The 17,747-nt window shown below is 39.8% G+C and overlaps 1 protein-coding gene across 1 annotated transcript in view; it reads left to right on the top strand.

The window, feature by feature from the left end:
* SLC28A3 (solute carrier family 28 member 3) overlaps positions 1-17,747 on the top strand; it is a 44,379-nt gene that overhangs the window by 3,161 nt on the left and 23,471 nt on the right. The window contains exons 2-6 of the mRNA XM_076362912.1: positions 4,916-5,017; positions 8,739-8,821; positions 12,523-12,614; positions 14,041-14,230; positions 16,220-16,364. Coding sequence (XP_076219027.1) covers positions 4,916-5,017; positions 8,739-8,821; positions 12,523-12,614; positions 14,041-14,230; positions 16,220-16,364 — 612 coding nt within the window. The remainder of the gene's footprint in view (positions 1-4,915; positions 5,018-8,738; positions 8,822-12,522; positions 12,615-14,040; positions 14,231-16,219; positions 16,365-17,747) is intronic.

Genomic DNA, 17,747 nt, shown 5'->3' with positions numbered 1-17,747 from the left:
GCAATTTAAGGAACCTAAATCATTATCCTCATAGTCTCATCGCTATCCAGAAGATTGTTCATGTTAAGTGTCTACATGCCAATGTAATACATTCTGTATCTATACCTACAATAATGTCACACACAGTGTATAGAAACACTACTGAGTCTCTTGCATTTCTCATCTCTCTCTGATGGCACTGGCTGGAGGATCACTACAGTTGCCCACAGAATTTCCTTCTCAGAAACCCTGCAACACTAACAGTAACCTTAAAACTGAGATTGGATTTACCTAGCTTGTGTTTAGCCCTCATTTAAGAGGCAAAGGTTTTACCTAATCTGTTCCAATGATTCAGATCTCTGCTAACGATGACATTAAACAACAAGTCACACTTACTCTTCAAGGAATTATAAGAGCTGGCTCATAAAAAGGAGTGGTAGATGGGACCAAAAAACTCCCTGACTTTTAAAAGGAACACAGAGGTAAACATAAAATAAATACAATGCAAAGGGAAGATAACATCTAATAAATACTTATTGTTCACTGGCCTCCTATGGTCAGGGTTATGATGCATTAAGCAGTTGGTACCTGTTTCTGTAGCAGAGCACACCGTGCTCTTAAGAAGCTGACTTGAGGAAGGATCCGCTTTAAAATTCTGCTTTTTACTCATTCTACATAAGGACATTGATACTGCTATAACATATGCAGCTTTCATACTCCATTACATTCAAACAAGCTTATAACATATCCTAAAAAATGCCATTTATTTCTGTGTTTATCACCATTCTCTACAGCTTCCTAGATACTCTTGTCTGGTTGGTTAATTAAGACTATAGGCACTATTAAGAATTTCAATTTCATGGGTATCGTTGTTGTAATTTCCCTTGGAAATTATGAAGGCATTGCACTGCATAGCGCCATCAGATCCAGGCAGGAAATTATGCAGTCCTTTTCCACATTTTCAAAACTTGCTTTCCAAAGCCATGCTTGTTTTAAAAAAAAAAAATTTAACTGTGACATACCACCCCATCTCCTACAGGAAATAGTGGAAGTTAGTTATATCTTTAAGCTCTTTTCTTCTCAGGCTAAGTAAATATTCCTTGTGAAAACCATTTTTAGGATTCTTGTCCTTGTCGTCCTCATTGTGTTCCTGCTTGCCATCAACAGATATTTTGAATGCCATAATAGCAAGAGTCATGTGCACCTTGTTATCTTCTCAGGAATGTGCACATCTTTTTTTCCTGTTTCGGTTTTTCTGGTTTTTGCTTTCTGCCTCTCATACATTTTACTTGCTCCGAGAGCAAACGGATTTCCTATTTCTTTTTCTTATGGCCAGCTTATGCCAGTCTATCATTTTAACTTGTTTATCCTGCATTTCAGGATACTATCCAACCATCCTACTCAAGGCTGACAAGTTTTTAAAGAAAACACTGGTGTACTCAGAGGTGGATGAGCCTAATTTACAACCCATTTCAAAACACCTCATGAAGATTTAGCCAGTTGAATTTAAATCTGGCAGTACGTTTCTTATCTGCTGTCTCTACAGCTCATTTACTATAGTTTAACACATGGATAATGAACATTCATCCCTCCTGTCCTGTACACTGAATTCTATCATTTGACAGGAATTTATGAATGCTATGATTATTGATCGAAAAAATTCTTCCTCAATGCTTAAAATGCATTTTAACTCCTTCAGAATCATGACACTCTGGCTAGCAAAATGTAGTACATGGGGGAAAACTTAGATGAATGGTCTTCAATTACACTGAGTATTAAAAGAATAGCAAAGTTTTGAAATGTAAATCAGATGGCTTAATTTGAGCTGACTGAATGCAATTGGAAATCCAATGAAATCCAACATAGTAACTTAAAACATTTGCCTTTGAAGCATCTGGTTTCCTCTGAGTTCCTTAAGTACCCTGATTCTAATCTCCAAAGCTATTGTAATGACCCACCCTTAAACCATAAACAGTTTAAGCAGCTGCCTAGATGCTCTGATAGCCGATCTGTTTTCATCACTAACTGGCAGGGGCGGAAAACCATCTACTCTAGAGTGTGTGCTGTTGTTAAAAGCACAACCGATAGAAGTTATGTGCTCTTTGCAAAACCACTCCTCCCTCGAAAGGCAGGGGAGAGAGGAGGGAAGGTCAAAGAATGTACTTATGCAAAAAAAACTTGGCAAATGAACCGCTCATCTAGAGGGAACTAAACAAACATTGAAAGAGCACTTCACTTACAAGTACGAGATAGCTCCATGCCCTTGCCTTTTCAAATATTTTACAAGCAGGAAATTCCAATCACGAAAAGTACAGCAGAGTGTGAAAGCAGAAGCGCAACTGTGTAACTCTTTTCATGTTGTCAACATTCAAAGTAGATGGATGAATTCTGTAATCCTTCAAGTGTGGCCTAAAGGGAATCTTCCCAACCAAGCTTCTCTAATTTGGTTTTAACTTCCTGCTTCCTTATGTCACTCAGATTGAGTAGGTTCAGAAATGACTTGGCATATTGCTGGATCTGGCCTGTGCTCGTAACAGGGCTGTGCTCGCTGTAGTCCCTAAGGCTTGAATTCCCGTTTTCTGTTGCAACGTTTTGTTCTGCGGACGTTTCCAGGGAGGTAGAAAAGGATACTGAGCAAATGAGGTAGAAGCTTTTCTGCTTGAGCCGGGTGCTTAGGTAGCAATCTGCAACAGCAGGTGATAAGCACAGAAAGATTGACATTTTGGTGAGGGGTTCCTTCAGCAAACTCAGAAAGACTCTAAGCAAACAGGAAAATGGAATAGGCAGGTTTATATCACTTGAATGCTGCTATTCTTATCAGAAATTAAAAAGAATTCTTTTTCTTCAAGGGGCAGGGTTAAATAACATGCACTTTCACCAAACAAAATAAAAAAAATGTATAAAGGGGAAGATGAAGAGATTGTACTTGAAAAATCAGCTGTGAAATCTATGAAAATTTCTCAGCTTCACGGCACTCATTCAAACACCGTTTTAGTCAACAGAAGTAGTCTCTTACTGAAGTAAACTTGTTATCAATACTAATTAACCAGTTTCTACTGAATTTGGAACATGCCAGAAATGTGGTATGAACAGTTGAAATGACTGCCTTTTACGCTTGCAGAAAATAACACAATTCTATCATTCTGCAGTGTGGGCTATTTAGAGTTCCAGCAATCATGTGGTGCTCTTACTAGTTTTCTGTTACATTACTCATACATTCATATATTTTAATTACTCTATAAATGAAACTCTTATGTAATTATTGCAGTTGAGCAGTGGGTTGGACAAAGTGACTTCTAGAGGTTTCTTCCAACACAAATTATTCTGTACTTCTGGTACGTATAGAGAGCAACTTACATGTTTACTGTTTTTCACATGTTCGCTGACAAAAGTCCTAAGAAATCTCTGCTTTTTCTTGCTCAGCAACAAGTACAGAAATCTTCAAACAGACTATCCCCAGGGAGGTGTGTGTGTCAATTACAGAACTGTACCACTTTGACTTCTCTATGCTGTCCTGTATAGTATTTTTAATATATTATATCTCAATGCTACAGTCAAGCACTGCTTCTTGTGATAATTTTTTTTTGCACTGCATGGAGTATTCAGTAGAGGCTTTCACTGTCGACTGCAGGGGAGGCCATGGCAAACTCCTAAGACAGCACCGTTAGAAGACAAATGAGTAACAGAGGTGCTTTTAGAAAAAAAAATACCTCCCTCTTAAGGGAATGCAAAGATACTCTTCTCTTAGAAGGAAGGGAACTGAGGTATCGGCATCTGGTTTATCAGGGCCACAGCAGGTGAATCAACAGCTTCTTGCGACTCATTCCTCTTCCCCCAGACACACAAGGTTCCAGAAACACTTTTACTGAAACAGATTTTTTGTGAAGTTTAGAGGCAGAGTATTTTTAAGGAAAATATGTTACTGAAGTGTGTTCTGGTTGCTTCTAAGGTCATGTTTCCACTAAAAGGCAAAATTTAATTTATGTCTAGTAGTACTGCTTATTCCTGCCTTATCATAATTTACTATGATTAAGCTTATTTTGTATTGTTCATTTGGAAATGATCATTTTCTTAGAAGCCAAAATGTAGATACTAATTTACTGGTTTTATTACCATGTAAATAATGAGATACATCATGCAATAAAACACAGTGAAACGACCATACCATAACTGCTGCCATAAGAAACCACTGAAATACAAAACATTCATATCAATTGCGGATGTAAGTTATCTGACATTTTGTTTAAGCAGCTTTCTTACGAAACCACAGTAAGAACCAGCCCTTCAAGGATCGTTAAAAAGAAATAATGTACCCTTCAAGACATTAAGAAACGAGAAAACTCAGCTTCAGAATAAAAAAAAAAAAGTAGAAATAGTGAAGCTGGTTATGGCTGTCTTCAACTCTCAGTACACTCTGATAAAAGGTATACCACAGAGAGTTAATGTACTAAAGCTAACTGCTCTCTTTAAAGATACTCTGAGTGTTTTATTCCAAGAGCAATAGAAGTATGTATTTTTTAAAAAATATGCATTTACTGCATATGCATAAGGAGCATATAAACTGGAGCAAAGGTACTAAGAACCTGGGGAAGGCTCACGTAGGCCATTTTGCCCTTGGTGGGGAGAAGGGCTGGATCTTTGTAAACTTGTTGAACCAGTCCTGAGGCAAAGGGCAGCACTGGGAGGACATGTAAGTTTGGGTCAAGAAAACAGCAGATTCACATTAGTCAAGGGTCATCCATGACCGACACAGCTTTGTTAATAGTGCAGGGACTTGAACACCTGAGCTCCGTACACTGAGTTTCAGGCTTCCCATACTAGTAAAGTAAAACCTCGAAGCACAGGCATCAGAGTATAAATCAGTCTTGCTGCACATGAGAAAGGCTTTCAGCTTTTGATTTGAACTGATACAATTTCTGGTCTTGTCATGCCCCAGAACGACAGCGAAGGTGTGGATGTTATAAATCCAAAAGGTCTCAGAGACAATTCACAGAGAATCAAGAATTCACAAAATAAGAAAACTGTACATACTAATCAGGTATGTTTTTTTCTTTTTTTTTCTTTTGAATATCCTTATGTAAATTCATAAACCTCAAATTCAATGTCAGTAATTGGCTGTGGTAATAAATCCAAGACAGATATTTTAACAAAACCTGAATTTGATTTAAAATTCATAAACTGACAGGGAAACGAGTTCTGTTCTCAGAAATACATGAAGGAAAAAACACAGAAAATCGACAGGACATGTAGGATTCAGAAAAATGTTTTCTAATGTCATAATGGCTTCATACAAGATACAAAAGAGGCATCAGGAATGGTGATCAGAGGGAATACTATGGACGAGGAGTTGATATAGAAGCATTTTCTCCCAAGACGTTGGAAAAAGAGAAGCTGGAAACATTTGGTTTAGTGATACAATCTTCCAGTCAGACACAGCATACATATTATTAAATACCTATTCATCCAAAATAGGGGAAATTTCAGACAAACACAAACTGCAGGCAACAGCTCTGATGTACAACTGACCAGAGAAAGAACAGGAGAATACAATACAGATGACTTCATAATAAACACATCCATTTTGACTTCTTTCGACTGTACATTTGTTTAAGCTCACATGGTGAGTAGCTCACTATGAAGACATGAGAGTCAGGTTAAAAAAAAACCACAGATATTTTACCAGTGTCATGTATTAATATTTTCACATCCACACTCCAGAAATAATCTGCTACTCTAAAAGTTCTATTAAAAACTTCTAGTGATTTCTTGTGTTGTAATCATATCTACTTGCCAAGTTTGGTGATGGTATTGAAACAGCACGTAAGAAATAGAAGTTTTCTCATGCTGTGGATATTCTTTTCTATCTTCCAATATTTTTTTCATATGATCAGAGGCAGCAAAGGCATGCTGCCAAAGAAATGCCTCTGCTGTCAAAGTTGAAGTGATTCCAGATTTACAGTAGTGGAAAGGATCACTTGGACTGTTCTGATATACATTCCTGGGAACTAGACCAGGATCTGAGATCTTAGGAGAGGAAGGTGGTAGACAGTGCCTATGCCTTCCTCTTCAAAAAAGCTAGCAAAAAAGAAAATGTCAAAACAAAAAGAATAAAAGGACATTCAGAACTGATTGAAACTGTTGAAAAATGGAGAAAAGTAGTGGCAGTCAATGAAAGCTTGATTTTAATCAAAGAAATCAATTTCCCACTGAAAAGGTTCAGCTGGAAGCATTCAGTCACTACTTTGTGCAAGTGTAGTAGAGATACTTATACCCACACCGACACTTTCTCAGGCACACTGTGACTGAGGCAGAAGAGTTTATTTTGAGGCTCTGCAGAGTATGGACTTTGCTGTGCCCCTGCTGGCAGAAGTCCACGCGCTCCGTGCAGCCCTTGGGTTAGCCTCAGCAAGGGCCAACACTGCCCAAGAACCAGATCTGATGTCATGTTTGGCCATGAAAAAAGAAGAAGAGGGGTTTGGATCCATTCTCCCTTTTCCTTGTGTGTCTGCATAGAGTTAGACACAAAGTGATCTTCGATTTCAGATTTTCTTAACACCTTTTAATGTAGAGGTAGGAAAGCATTTGTGACAATAAAATAGCAACATAATAATATTCTGAGAATATTTAAATGCATTGTAGACAATGTGAAAAGATGTAGATTGATGCTTTTTATATTGAGATACTCAAAAGAAAAAATAGGTTAGACAAACAGTATATTTCACAAATTCAAAGAGCCAGAGCCCAGGCTGTGGGTGATCCAGGTGAGCTCCTGGCCCGGGGAGGATGCTGTGGCATGGGGGAGAGCGATGGGGGAGCACGGTCTGGCCTGGGCAGTACATGAAGCGGGGGACACTGGGAATGATAGTGGGGATGGAGGCAGGAGGTGTGGGACATGGGCTTCGAGCTGTGACCAGGAGAGAGGACATGGTGCCACAGGGAGCGTAGGTGCCTGCAAACGTGAAAGCATGGCTCTTCGACCCAATCGACTCCTGATTTATAATGTAGATTCAAAAATCTGTGAGAAGGACTGGCATGCAACATACTGCAAATTTAAGCCCAGGAATAAATGATATTTCAATCCTATCAGCACCCAGTGTCCCTCAGGTGAGAAGCCCACCTCCTACAGCCACTGAGAAGAGTGCTCCCTGTTACCAAAATAATAGCAACTTAGTAGGCGGCAGCATCTGCATTTTTCAGGTTTGCTTTATTTCACAGTTAAGACCAAAGACAGAAAGAAATTGAGTTTAGCAAAAATGCAGATGTAAGTTACAGTGCAGCTCCACAGAACCACACGACTCCCACCACCCCTCCAAAAACTGCAATCAGGAGGACTGAGAGAGCCCTGTCCTTGTCACACTGAGCTTTTTCCTAGGGGAATGAAAAGCAGCTTCTACATACATACTCCTCCACACCATTTTAATTACTGGCCGTGTGTTAATTTTGCCTTTGAGCTGGTTCAAGTCTCTCACTAGGAACCAACCGAGGGCTTTCCAGGACTTTTGGCAGCACCTGCAGCAGGAACGCCAGACAGAAGGCAGGGGCCAGGGCAAGGTCCACAGTGGGCCTTGCTTCACACAGCAGTTTGGGGAATGCTGTTAACACAAATAATAGTGACACAAAACAAAAAGTTAAACTCACCTGCAGCCTGCCACTGTTCCAAGTGGCTGGGCACAGCAGGCCAGCTCCTCTCGAGAGGGTTGGACACGACCACCAGCTCAGGAAAACACTGTCTGCCTTCACCGTGGTCCTGACTGGACACCCAAGGGCAGGCGACCAGTCATGCCGCCCTGGCACAGCATTAAAACGAGGAGGCATGAGTGTGGCACAAGGGCCACGCTGCTGCCTTTGAATGTAATGGTCGCCTGCCCCAGGTTGCTGTCCCCTCCGCAGGCCCCACCATGAGCATGGAGGTACATACCCATGGGACAGGCGCTTTCCCTCTGCCCCTCTGGACCAGGCCGGGGGAAGTAACGGGGGGTGAGCACAGCAGCCCCCACGGGTGCGCCGAGCAACTTTGGGGGCTGTGCTGCTCCCAGCCTCCTCAAGGACAGTCCTCGAATGTGGTGGAGGTCAGACTGTGGTTGTTCAAAAGCTTTAATGCAACCAGGCTTATGTGGATTCAGGTGGCAAAAAGGTGTGTTCCTGATGAAAATGTGCTATCATCTGGACAAATTTCAAGTCTCTGCTACAAAGCCCATGGATGCTAGCTCTCTTTAAAGGATCGTTACCTGTTACCGTTTCCCAACAGCTTTTCTTAAGAATAAATTTATTGGCTTAGTTAAATTTTTAAAACAATAAGCCCCACCCCTTTAACCATTCTCCATACATAAAATTTCCACCATACTGAAGTTCTGCAAAGAGAGAAGCAACAAAAACAGGGGGTCGTCAACAGGAGGTGCTGGGCAAGCTGGCTAATTAGCAGCTCTACTATCCCTACCCGCAGCTCTCCCCTTTCAGTGGTACTCTGTATGGGGCCCTCTTCAGCTCTGAGTAACACTGGTGGGTTTTTTCCCCTTTATTTCCCCTTTCAAAATGGTGTGGATGGGTTGGGAAAGTTCACAGCCATGGTCTAACCACTGGGTTTGCCTGATACTGATCACAGCATTGGTGGCAGACAGGAGAGATGGAGCCATGCACTCAGTGCAGACAGGAAAGTCTTGAGACTGCTTCAGCCATCTGCCAGCGGGGATCTGTTTTTTTGCACCTTACTTAACAAGCGTGCACCCCTCTCACAGCTTTGGCACCGATCTGTTTTCCAGGAGGATGAATACATCAATATTGAGAGCGATCTGCATGAAAACAAACGTGACTCAGTAGATGATGAGCAACCACGCTTGAAAGGGTAACGTCTTTTGGATGAGTAAATTTTCCACTCATTTCATCCTGGCCTAAGCAATAAGCTGCCAGTGTTTTTGCTTCTGGAGCGACAGCGCTAAATTTCACTGCCATACTCCTATGCTACACAGACCTTTGTATTGCCTAGCAATTTGTGTAACACAGAAACACATTGTATTTAAAATTATTATACTTTTCAACTGACATGTGTGATCGTGGAACTATCCTTCTAAAGCCTTGCAAATGAAAGGAGAAATATTTTTTCTTTTTGTACATTAAGTACTTTTCCAACATTTCCGTAAGAGCCTTTTTTAAAGAGAGGTCTTAAACAGTGATCTCTTTCAGGAAGTTAAAGATTCATTATTGTCCTTCAGTTTGCATAGCTATTTACCCAAGTGCAAAATAAGAATAGAATAGCTGTAAAAAAAGCCAATTTGATGGAGCAGAATTTTTACACTTCGTTAGCACTGGTGCCGAGTGACCACACAGTGAAAGCACACATCTACATTTTACTTGAGGATTAGTTTTTTTGGTGAAAACTACAAACCCTGTATAAGACATTAAAAAAATTAAGATACAATACTTAAAATTATGTTTTAATGTCTTAGTGTTTTTCTGTCATACTGAATCTTCATATAAACCTTCACAGAAATCATACTGTACTTTTCCCCTGATTTCTATGACTGCATTTTGTTATACAGTGCACCATTTCAGCTTTGAACCTGTCTTTCTATCAGCAGATTCTAGCAACTCGCTTGCTGGATATTTTAGATAGGAGTTTGTCTCACTCAAATTGGACTACTTGGAAAGGTCTCATGCCTGTACAAATGATACACTTACATACAGAAGTAGTTGTGAAGATTTTAATTATGCTTTCAAGTTGTACATAAACAGAACTTAAAGACTTGTTAATATGATCAGGTTTACTGATGCCATCATATTAAAATACTGCTTCAAAAATCTAGCAAAAGTATTTAGAAGTCACTTAAATATTCTCTCATTTCTCCTCTCTGTTCTTTGGAGATTTGTCATTCCTTTAGCAGTACATAACATGAAACACTTTCTTGTTTAAAACATTTAGGGTCTGGTCTAGCAAAAACAAAAGCTGAGATTCGATAGATCAAACATCCAAGTTTGATAAGCCTCTCCAGCGGCAGGCATCCAGCTTCTCCCCAGAAGTAAGCTAATTGCACAGGCAAGTGTTGGCTGTACAAGGTTAGTGGGGTCTCTCCCCCTCAAACTCTGGCCCACAGGAGTCACTCAACAAGAGGCATCTCTGCACAGAGATGGGTTGAGTTGCGGCAGAGATGAAGCCTGTGTGTTTTTTATTCATTCCTGTTTATTTGTACTCCCATGGAGAGCCGTGGGATAAATAAGGTTTAATTCACAGGGCTTACTGTTCCCTAGGTCCCCTTGTTCTTCCATCAGCAGCAGGTACCATTGCCTCAAGCAGTGAAAGCCCCTTGTAGGCTGGAAGCTGAAGTGCACTGCTCTATTCTGATTACATTCAGGCTATGGCTTGTTCTATGCTCTTCGGTTTTGTACTTGGTTTTGTACTTTGTCTAGGTTTATTTTTATGTTGAGCACCTGACAAGGGCAATGGTATCTCTACCAAGTCATTTTTTGCAAATTAGCTCCTAAAAGCAGGCACTAATGTGATCTAATGTCTTCCTTGTATCTGCTCAAAAGGGGCATTCACAAAGCGTGCCTCAATTTTGAATGTCATCGATTTCTTTCAACAGATAGTACTGAATAGCCTGTGGTCTGAGACACAACCCCTTTGAAAGATCAGTCTGTTGATAACAAGGATTCATTACATGTGCAAGGTGTTAACATTCACTTATAGAGTACATGCAGACCAGAAAAAGGATTTCTGAGTTGCAAAATGCAAGCAAGAATAGTTTTGGCATATAAAAATATTTCACATTAAAGTACTCCTTTAAACGTGCTTAAGTGATATCTGCTTTTTCAACATCTTTGGTTAAGTAAAAGCCATCAGCAGCATGCTGCACTTTAAGCCTATAGGATCAGCTTTTAGAAAATAATGTTTCCTTAGTTAAATTAACCAGATTTCATAAGGAAGATGTTTTTTCTGCCACCTTTCACAACAGAGCTGCTTATTTATTACATATCTGCCTAAACATTTAAGATATCCTGGTACCAAAGTGATAATCACTTAAAATAGTAAAATAACAAGGGAGAGAGAGATGTTAGAGCAAAGAAGAGATTACAAGGAATTGTAATCTTAAAATAACAATTTTAAATGCCAAAGGACTCATAAGTAGTGGTAACAGATAGTAGACAATATTTTTTCCTTTTTTTGGTTGATGGATGAACCATAAATTTGATAAAGTAACTCTGGCTTATTCATGCATCTGTCTCTCGTTTCTCCTTTCCTTTCTTTTCCTGTTGTATCTAATCTCTCTGCTGAGATTGGGTAGATAACCTAATGTTCTTACAAGTAAAAAAAAAAAGAGCTATGATTTGTGAGGCAACAGGAATTCCCAGAACTAAAAGTGAAATATCAAAAGCAATCAAGATTTCTCAGAGACCCTGTTACTCTCTGTACTGGTGAAGGATTAAGTTCCTGCTCTGCTGTTCTGAATGCTGATATGAATTAAGTTAACATTCCTTGTTTCTCTCCAATTTCTTTCAAATTAATTGATTTTTTTTTTAGTACAGAAAAGAAGGGTATTCGTGCTGAATTTTCATGTGCATCTGACTCCAGCTGCATCTAGTTTCCAAACAAGTACGGTCTGGATAATTAGCATCTCTAAATATAACGTTGCCTTTATAGACTGTAGGGTGTGAGGCACCGCTTTAGAGAGACAGAGCTATAGCTGTGGTTCCTTTTTCAGCTTGCACAATACGAGGATGTTTACTTAGCTACAGCTTTTTTAACTGAAATACATCCGCATCACCAGCATACTTAACACCAGAAATCTGTGTTGAATTAACTCCTTTAACTGCTATTTCCCTGAATTTCAGCCTCCCTCATGAAATCACTCTGTTACCCTTAGTGAGATGAGAAAAGAACGAAAGTGAAGTATGTAATAATTGGAAGAACAGATACTAGAATAGAACATTCAAATATAACAAATCATTTTAGCTTCTATGAACTAATGAGTCTTAGATGAAAAGTTAACATAATTAACAACCAAATTTTCAAATATCCAGAAACATCTATGCACACTGTAATAAGGTTTTGGATGGATATTGGTTATTTTGCACACACAAATGCAGCCTTAGGCCTTCGCGACTATAGCAACACTACTGCTCCACATAGCAATGCTGGGCTGGCTATATTAACAATCTTTGTGGGTCTAGTAATGGGCACTGAATCTTTAACTACCTATCCAGTTTGCACTAACCCTGTTGGCAGACGTCACAGAAGAGCTGTGCTTCAGAGGCTAGCCCAACTGACCTGCTAACTTCGGCCCGTTGGATAGCTGATATATTGGTCCATTAGATATCTGCCAGATTTTCTTTTTTACTTGTCCAACATCAAACCAAAGAAGTCCCCCCCAAAAGCTCTGCAGATCTCAGCACGATCTTCTTTGGCACTTTGGGATCCAAATTTAACCCATACCAAGTGTAGCATACTCCAGTGGAGAAATTTTGATCAATTTAACCTGATCTTCCTGTGCAAATTACTCTTCTTTTTTATCTACAGCTTAAGTTTCTGTTCTGTTTTTTGCATTTTCCTAGGCATTTAGAAAAGAAATATGATAAAGCCTGTGAATTTTGCAAGAAACATAAAACCAGAATTCACTACGTGATCTATGGAATTTTAATAACAGGTACAGTATATTACACCCAGGGTTGCTGAAGCCTTATTTATTTATCTATATGAGATTATAAACTGTGCCTGTCTTCTATCTGCTACAAAAAACTCATGACTGTCTTAAAGAATGCATTTGAAAGGAGGTAAAAGTTAATTTACTCCCAGAGAAAGCTCCAGATCGCAAAACCTCCGCTCATTCCCAAATTTAACAAAAGCAGAGACCTTGCTACACTGCTTCTCCAGCATGTTTCAGCTCTGACTAGCAATTACATTTGGGGTAAAAGGGTAGTTCAGTCTTTGTGTCTACTCCATTACCAGCCTCCTCCAAGAGGCCCGTTAAATTACAGTTTTAGGAACTTGCCCAAAACCATGAAATCACATTAAAAAGAGTCAGGCACCAACTTGGACTGAACTTAAGTCAGCAGGCTAGAAATGAAAGTTTTCTGTTCTGACCCATATCACTTGATATCCACAGCAAATGTTTACTAGAGGAATGTTTTATGTCAGCATGCACTATAAAGTTATTCAGATGTTCTTCTTTGCCCCTTTCCTGATTAGTCAGTAGGTTGGTTTGTTTCCTTCCACTTCACCAAGTTTCTTTTTGACATCCTCCTATTTGAACACTGCGAACACGTAGACCTAAAATATGTCTGTGTGATAGGCATCAGCATACCATAAAGTGGCTATAAAAGGGCCGCTTGCGTGCTGAATAACCTGCCCTCCTAGCATCAGCTCATCTTGCTTTGTCATAGTACAGACATATCTTGGCTCAAGAAAGCGAGAGAGTTCTAAGGATATGTCAGGGTTTCATGCATTAATTCCATAAAAAAACAACTTGCCTTACAAAAATCAGTAGTTCTTCTCCTTATTTGCCATAGACAAAATCAGATTATTATTTACAAGAACTGAATATTTCATTGGCCAGCATGTATCAGCAATGAACCTGCCAAATGACAAGTCATTTCACAGCTACTTTATGAAATAAACTACTTCTAAGCTTCCCAATTACTTGAGAGGGCCATCAAATCAGGCAATTGACAAATGTCTCTAAGTGTTTCTTCTAGTTTTATGGGATAAAGTCATCCTCCTGTGAAAGAAGGAACAAGACCCATTGTTCTTAATTCTGTTTTTACACAGGAAAAAGCAGTTCTGTAGACGTGTTTAATTTTCCCAAGTGATTAACATGTTTGATATGAACTTGGCTTGGCCAAAGCATATAAACTGCTCTGACAGGATGAAAGCCACCTTTCATATCAATGAGCATATCGTAAGTAACAACACTACCTATGAAAGCTAAATTTTTCAGTATTTAAGCCGAGTCAGAAAAGCACTTAAAAGATAAACACAGGCCTGATTTTAAGCACATCCTTTACATTTAAGATTTGATTCTGTTTTGAAAAAGACCAACCTAACTGACATGTATATTCTTGTTTCTGTGACAGCATACTTGGCGGTAGTTATTGCAGCCTGCAGCTTGAATTTTCAGAGAGCCTTGCCACTCTTTATCATCACTGTCCTAGCCATCTTCTTCATCTGCTGGGATTTTTTAATAGCTAAGTATGAAGACAGAATTGCTGCATTCTTTTCCCCTGGAGAAAGATATCTGGAGAAACACTGGTTTTGGCTGAAATGGTAAATATTAATTACTTCCTATTTATGCAGAAGGACAAAGCATTAGTCAATTTAGCCCTATAATTTTATTTCATTTTACATCCCCATAAGCACAGGGAGATGGATCGATCATACAAATTGCAATAAGATCAAAGAATACATACAGAATAATTCAATATTTTCAGTTTATAGATTTCAAGCACACCTTTAAGATTGCAATACAGTAGCTAGGTATCAAAAATCTTGACAGAAAGTGTAAAAAAATTCCTTAAATTGATATATGACAAGTTTGTTGTTGCAAGAGAACATGTTCACAGAAGTTCAGGTGTATTGTAGCCTTCTGCATTCATTCTGCAAGCCAGAAAGTGCCTTACTGTCACTTGTTCAGAGAGCTGTGAGATTCGTAAAAGTCTTAACAACTCTAATGTATGCAAATTGCTAAAGAGTGAAGTGTGTTATCTAGACACTACTTGTTCACATATCCCCATAGCGATTTTTACTTGACCTTCAGGAATCAAAACATGCCAGCCACATTTAGTGTCATAATAAGATCATACAACTTTATTTGGGATGGTGGACATTCACCTGGTAGATAAATGGTAGATACTTAGATCTGGTAGATACTTATTCCAAGTATTCCTGAGCAGTTATCAGGAACATTTGTTATTCCTGGGAAAATGGGGAGCCAAAGGAAGCTCATAGACCAAAGAAAAGACCAAATGAAATCTCATTAAAAAGGAAAAGGAAATTGGCCAGCTGCCTTCTATCTCAGCTAGGTCACCTTCTATCTGAGAGAGAAAGAGCTCTAAGGAGGAGGTCATTCTGGGCTCAGGAAATGTCCCAACTTATTCTTAAGATTTTGAAATGGTTTTGCCACAGGAGCAGGAATTTCTAAGAAAGATGCTATAAAGATTGTGGTCCTTCTGCTCAGGAGCCACATTAGAGAGTAGTCACACACAGGCATCTCCATTAGACGATCTCTTTGGGGGAAGGAGCAAACAGAACAGGAGCACCCTGATAAGCAGATGGAACAAGCCAGGGGCAGTAAGTGCTGTATTACCTGGGCTGCAATCCTTAAATTGTACATATCACAGATTAAGTCTTTAACTGTAGATCACGGATTCCTCCAAGAGACAGAAATTCTCTCAGGTGTAGAAAGCATTATTCAGCATTGCAATGGCCAAGCCATTTTGTAGGGTTGGCCTGCAATATTTTTGATCCAGGTCTGAAAACGGAATTTAGGTATCTAGCTACCACTGAAATCAGTGGAAGCTAAACTACTGTTAGACACAAGTAACATTAAAGAACTGGGACTATGTTTAGTTTTCCCCTCTGTAAATGGGATGATGTATTTCCTTGCCTCTCAGTCTGTTGTTGTGGTAATTACCTTCAATATGCAAGCTGAACACAGTTCTGTGATAGTGGGGATCATAGAAACACTGGACACAGATCTTGTCATTGTTTCTGAGATAGCAAAAATTGTTGTAATTAAAATTTATTTTTCTAAACAGACTACTGCCGTTTACAAAGAAGTAAACAGTTTATAACCTGCTCCTCAATAGTGTGTGTTTCATAGGTCCACCAGTTAAACAGCATACTGCAATTCATAAAAACCACAGCCTGTCTTGCCCAGAGCTAAGAAAAGATTCAATGAAGAAGACAGGAAAGGAAAAGGAGGATGGAGTGAGAAAGGAGGGTATCTTCTCACGCTTCATTTAATAGAAATAACTCCCAGAAAATAGTCACTCGTGCTTTATTGGGTTTCCCCCACACTCTGACTTTGGGGACATGGTTGGAGGACATTTCTTCTGGATGCCACCAAGGGATGTTGTTATCAGAGTTGCATCAGCAAAGGCAGGTTCCTGTTTGTGTAGAGCTACACGTTTCAGCTTAATACATTGCTCAGAGAGTTCATTCACAGACAGAGTTGTAAATGTTGCGGGGAGGGGAAGGGGAAGGAATACCTGGTCTTCTTTCAGGATGTCATACTTGACACTTTTTTTTTCCTAGGGTGTTGTGTGCAGCTCTTATTATAACTATCATCTGCTGGCTCATCTTTGACACAGCAAAACAGGGATCCTGCCAGCTGATCTCCTTTGGTGGGCTTGTGATGTATGTTCTCTTGATGTTTATTTTTTCCAAATACCCAACCAGAGTGAGTATTTAGTCCATGTTGGATCTTTTGGGGGGGTTTTGTTCAATGTCTCAAAAGCTATTCCCCTACTCTAGCACCAAGTTCAGTAAGAGTAACAGAAACTCATGAACATCAAAATTCAGGCTTGCCAAAAGCCAGTGATGTATTTAATTTCTGAGGAAAGTAATTTTGCTCTGACATCTTGGGGAGCATGTGTGGGGCTGTACCAGCATCTGGCTCTCACTATTTTGGGAGGCCACTGTGCATCCTTTGTTCCAGCCCTGATGCAGATTGGAACACATTTGCTCCTGGAGCATCAGTGCAAGCTGAGGCAGGCCTGCTCCATGCTTTCCACCCACAGGAGTCTCACCGCAGTCCTCAGGACATCACAGGCACTTATTTGAGGACACTGTCATCACAACAGCACAAATCACATGGAACTGGAGGTGTGCTTCCCTCATGTAGCTTTTAATCCCTCACAAGTTTGATTCCCACTGCAAATGCAGCAGCTGAGGCCAAGCTGAGGTCTTCACTTTTCACTAACCCATTCCCATAGGCTTGTCAATGCCACTTATTTTAATTTTCCAGCTGAGATGTCCACTCTGTACTACTGTGATATTACAAAGGGGTTACTTCAGCCACCACAACTCCCACCTCAGCTTTTACCCCTGTGTGCATGCCTAGCATGCACCGCATGTTTTCATCAGTCATATATTAATCCTTTGTCCAGGTCACCAAGTTTCACCAACATTTTTTCAACACTCTTGCATCAGTGCTGAGGCTTTCTTAACAGAAAAAGTCCCCTCAGCAGGGACTAATGGACCTGCCACTCCCCATCCTTTGCATCTGGTGCTGTCTCCAACTGAGGTGAAAACTCATGTATTCCAAATGCTTTGTGCTCTCCCATGGGTCCTCATTACATCTAATTGGCTTGTGTTATTCAAATATCATCTGAATAAATTAGAGAGTGCCATCTCAGCTCTTTGTCTTGTAAATAATCAGATTCAATTTTCACAAAACAAAGATGTTTTCTGAGGCAGCAGAGCAAAAATCTGCAGTGTAGTGAAGAGGGACTGGTCACAGGCAACCACAGTTTTTCCTACAACTGCCTTTATGTCATACGAATCGCAATACCTAACTGTGAGTAGTTCTTAAGTATCAAAGCTCTTTAAAGCTGGGGAACAGAAACAGAGTTGAAATTACCCAAGCACACAAAAAAACCTGTAGCAAAATCTCCTTGTTCCTAGTCCAGATATGTGAAGAATCTGCATGCTTCATTACTTCGTTTTTGATGTTTCCATTCCAGTTAAAAAAAAAAAAAAAGCATCATGTCTGCTGCCCTCATGTACGTCTATTTCACCTATAAACTGTAGCACAGGAAGAACTATCTCTCCTTTTCCTACT

This window comes from Aptenodytes patagonicus, chromosome Z, assembly GCF_965638725.1.
Source record: "Aptenodytes patagonicus chromosome Z, bAptPat1.pri.cur, whole genome shotgun sequence".
Taxonomy (NCBI): Eukaryota; Metazoa; Chordata; class Aves; order Sphenisciformes; family Spheniscidae; genus Aptenodytes; species Aptenodytes patagonicus.
The sequence above is the reverse complement of the archived record's forward strand: the minus strand, read 5'-3'. Positions and strand labels throughout refer to the sequence as shown.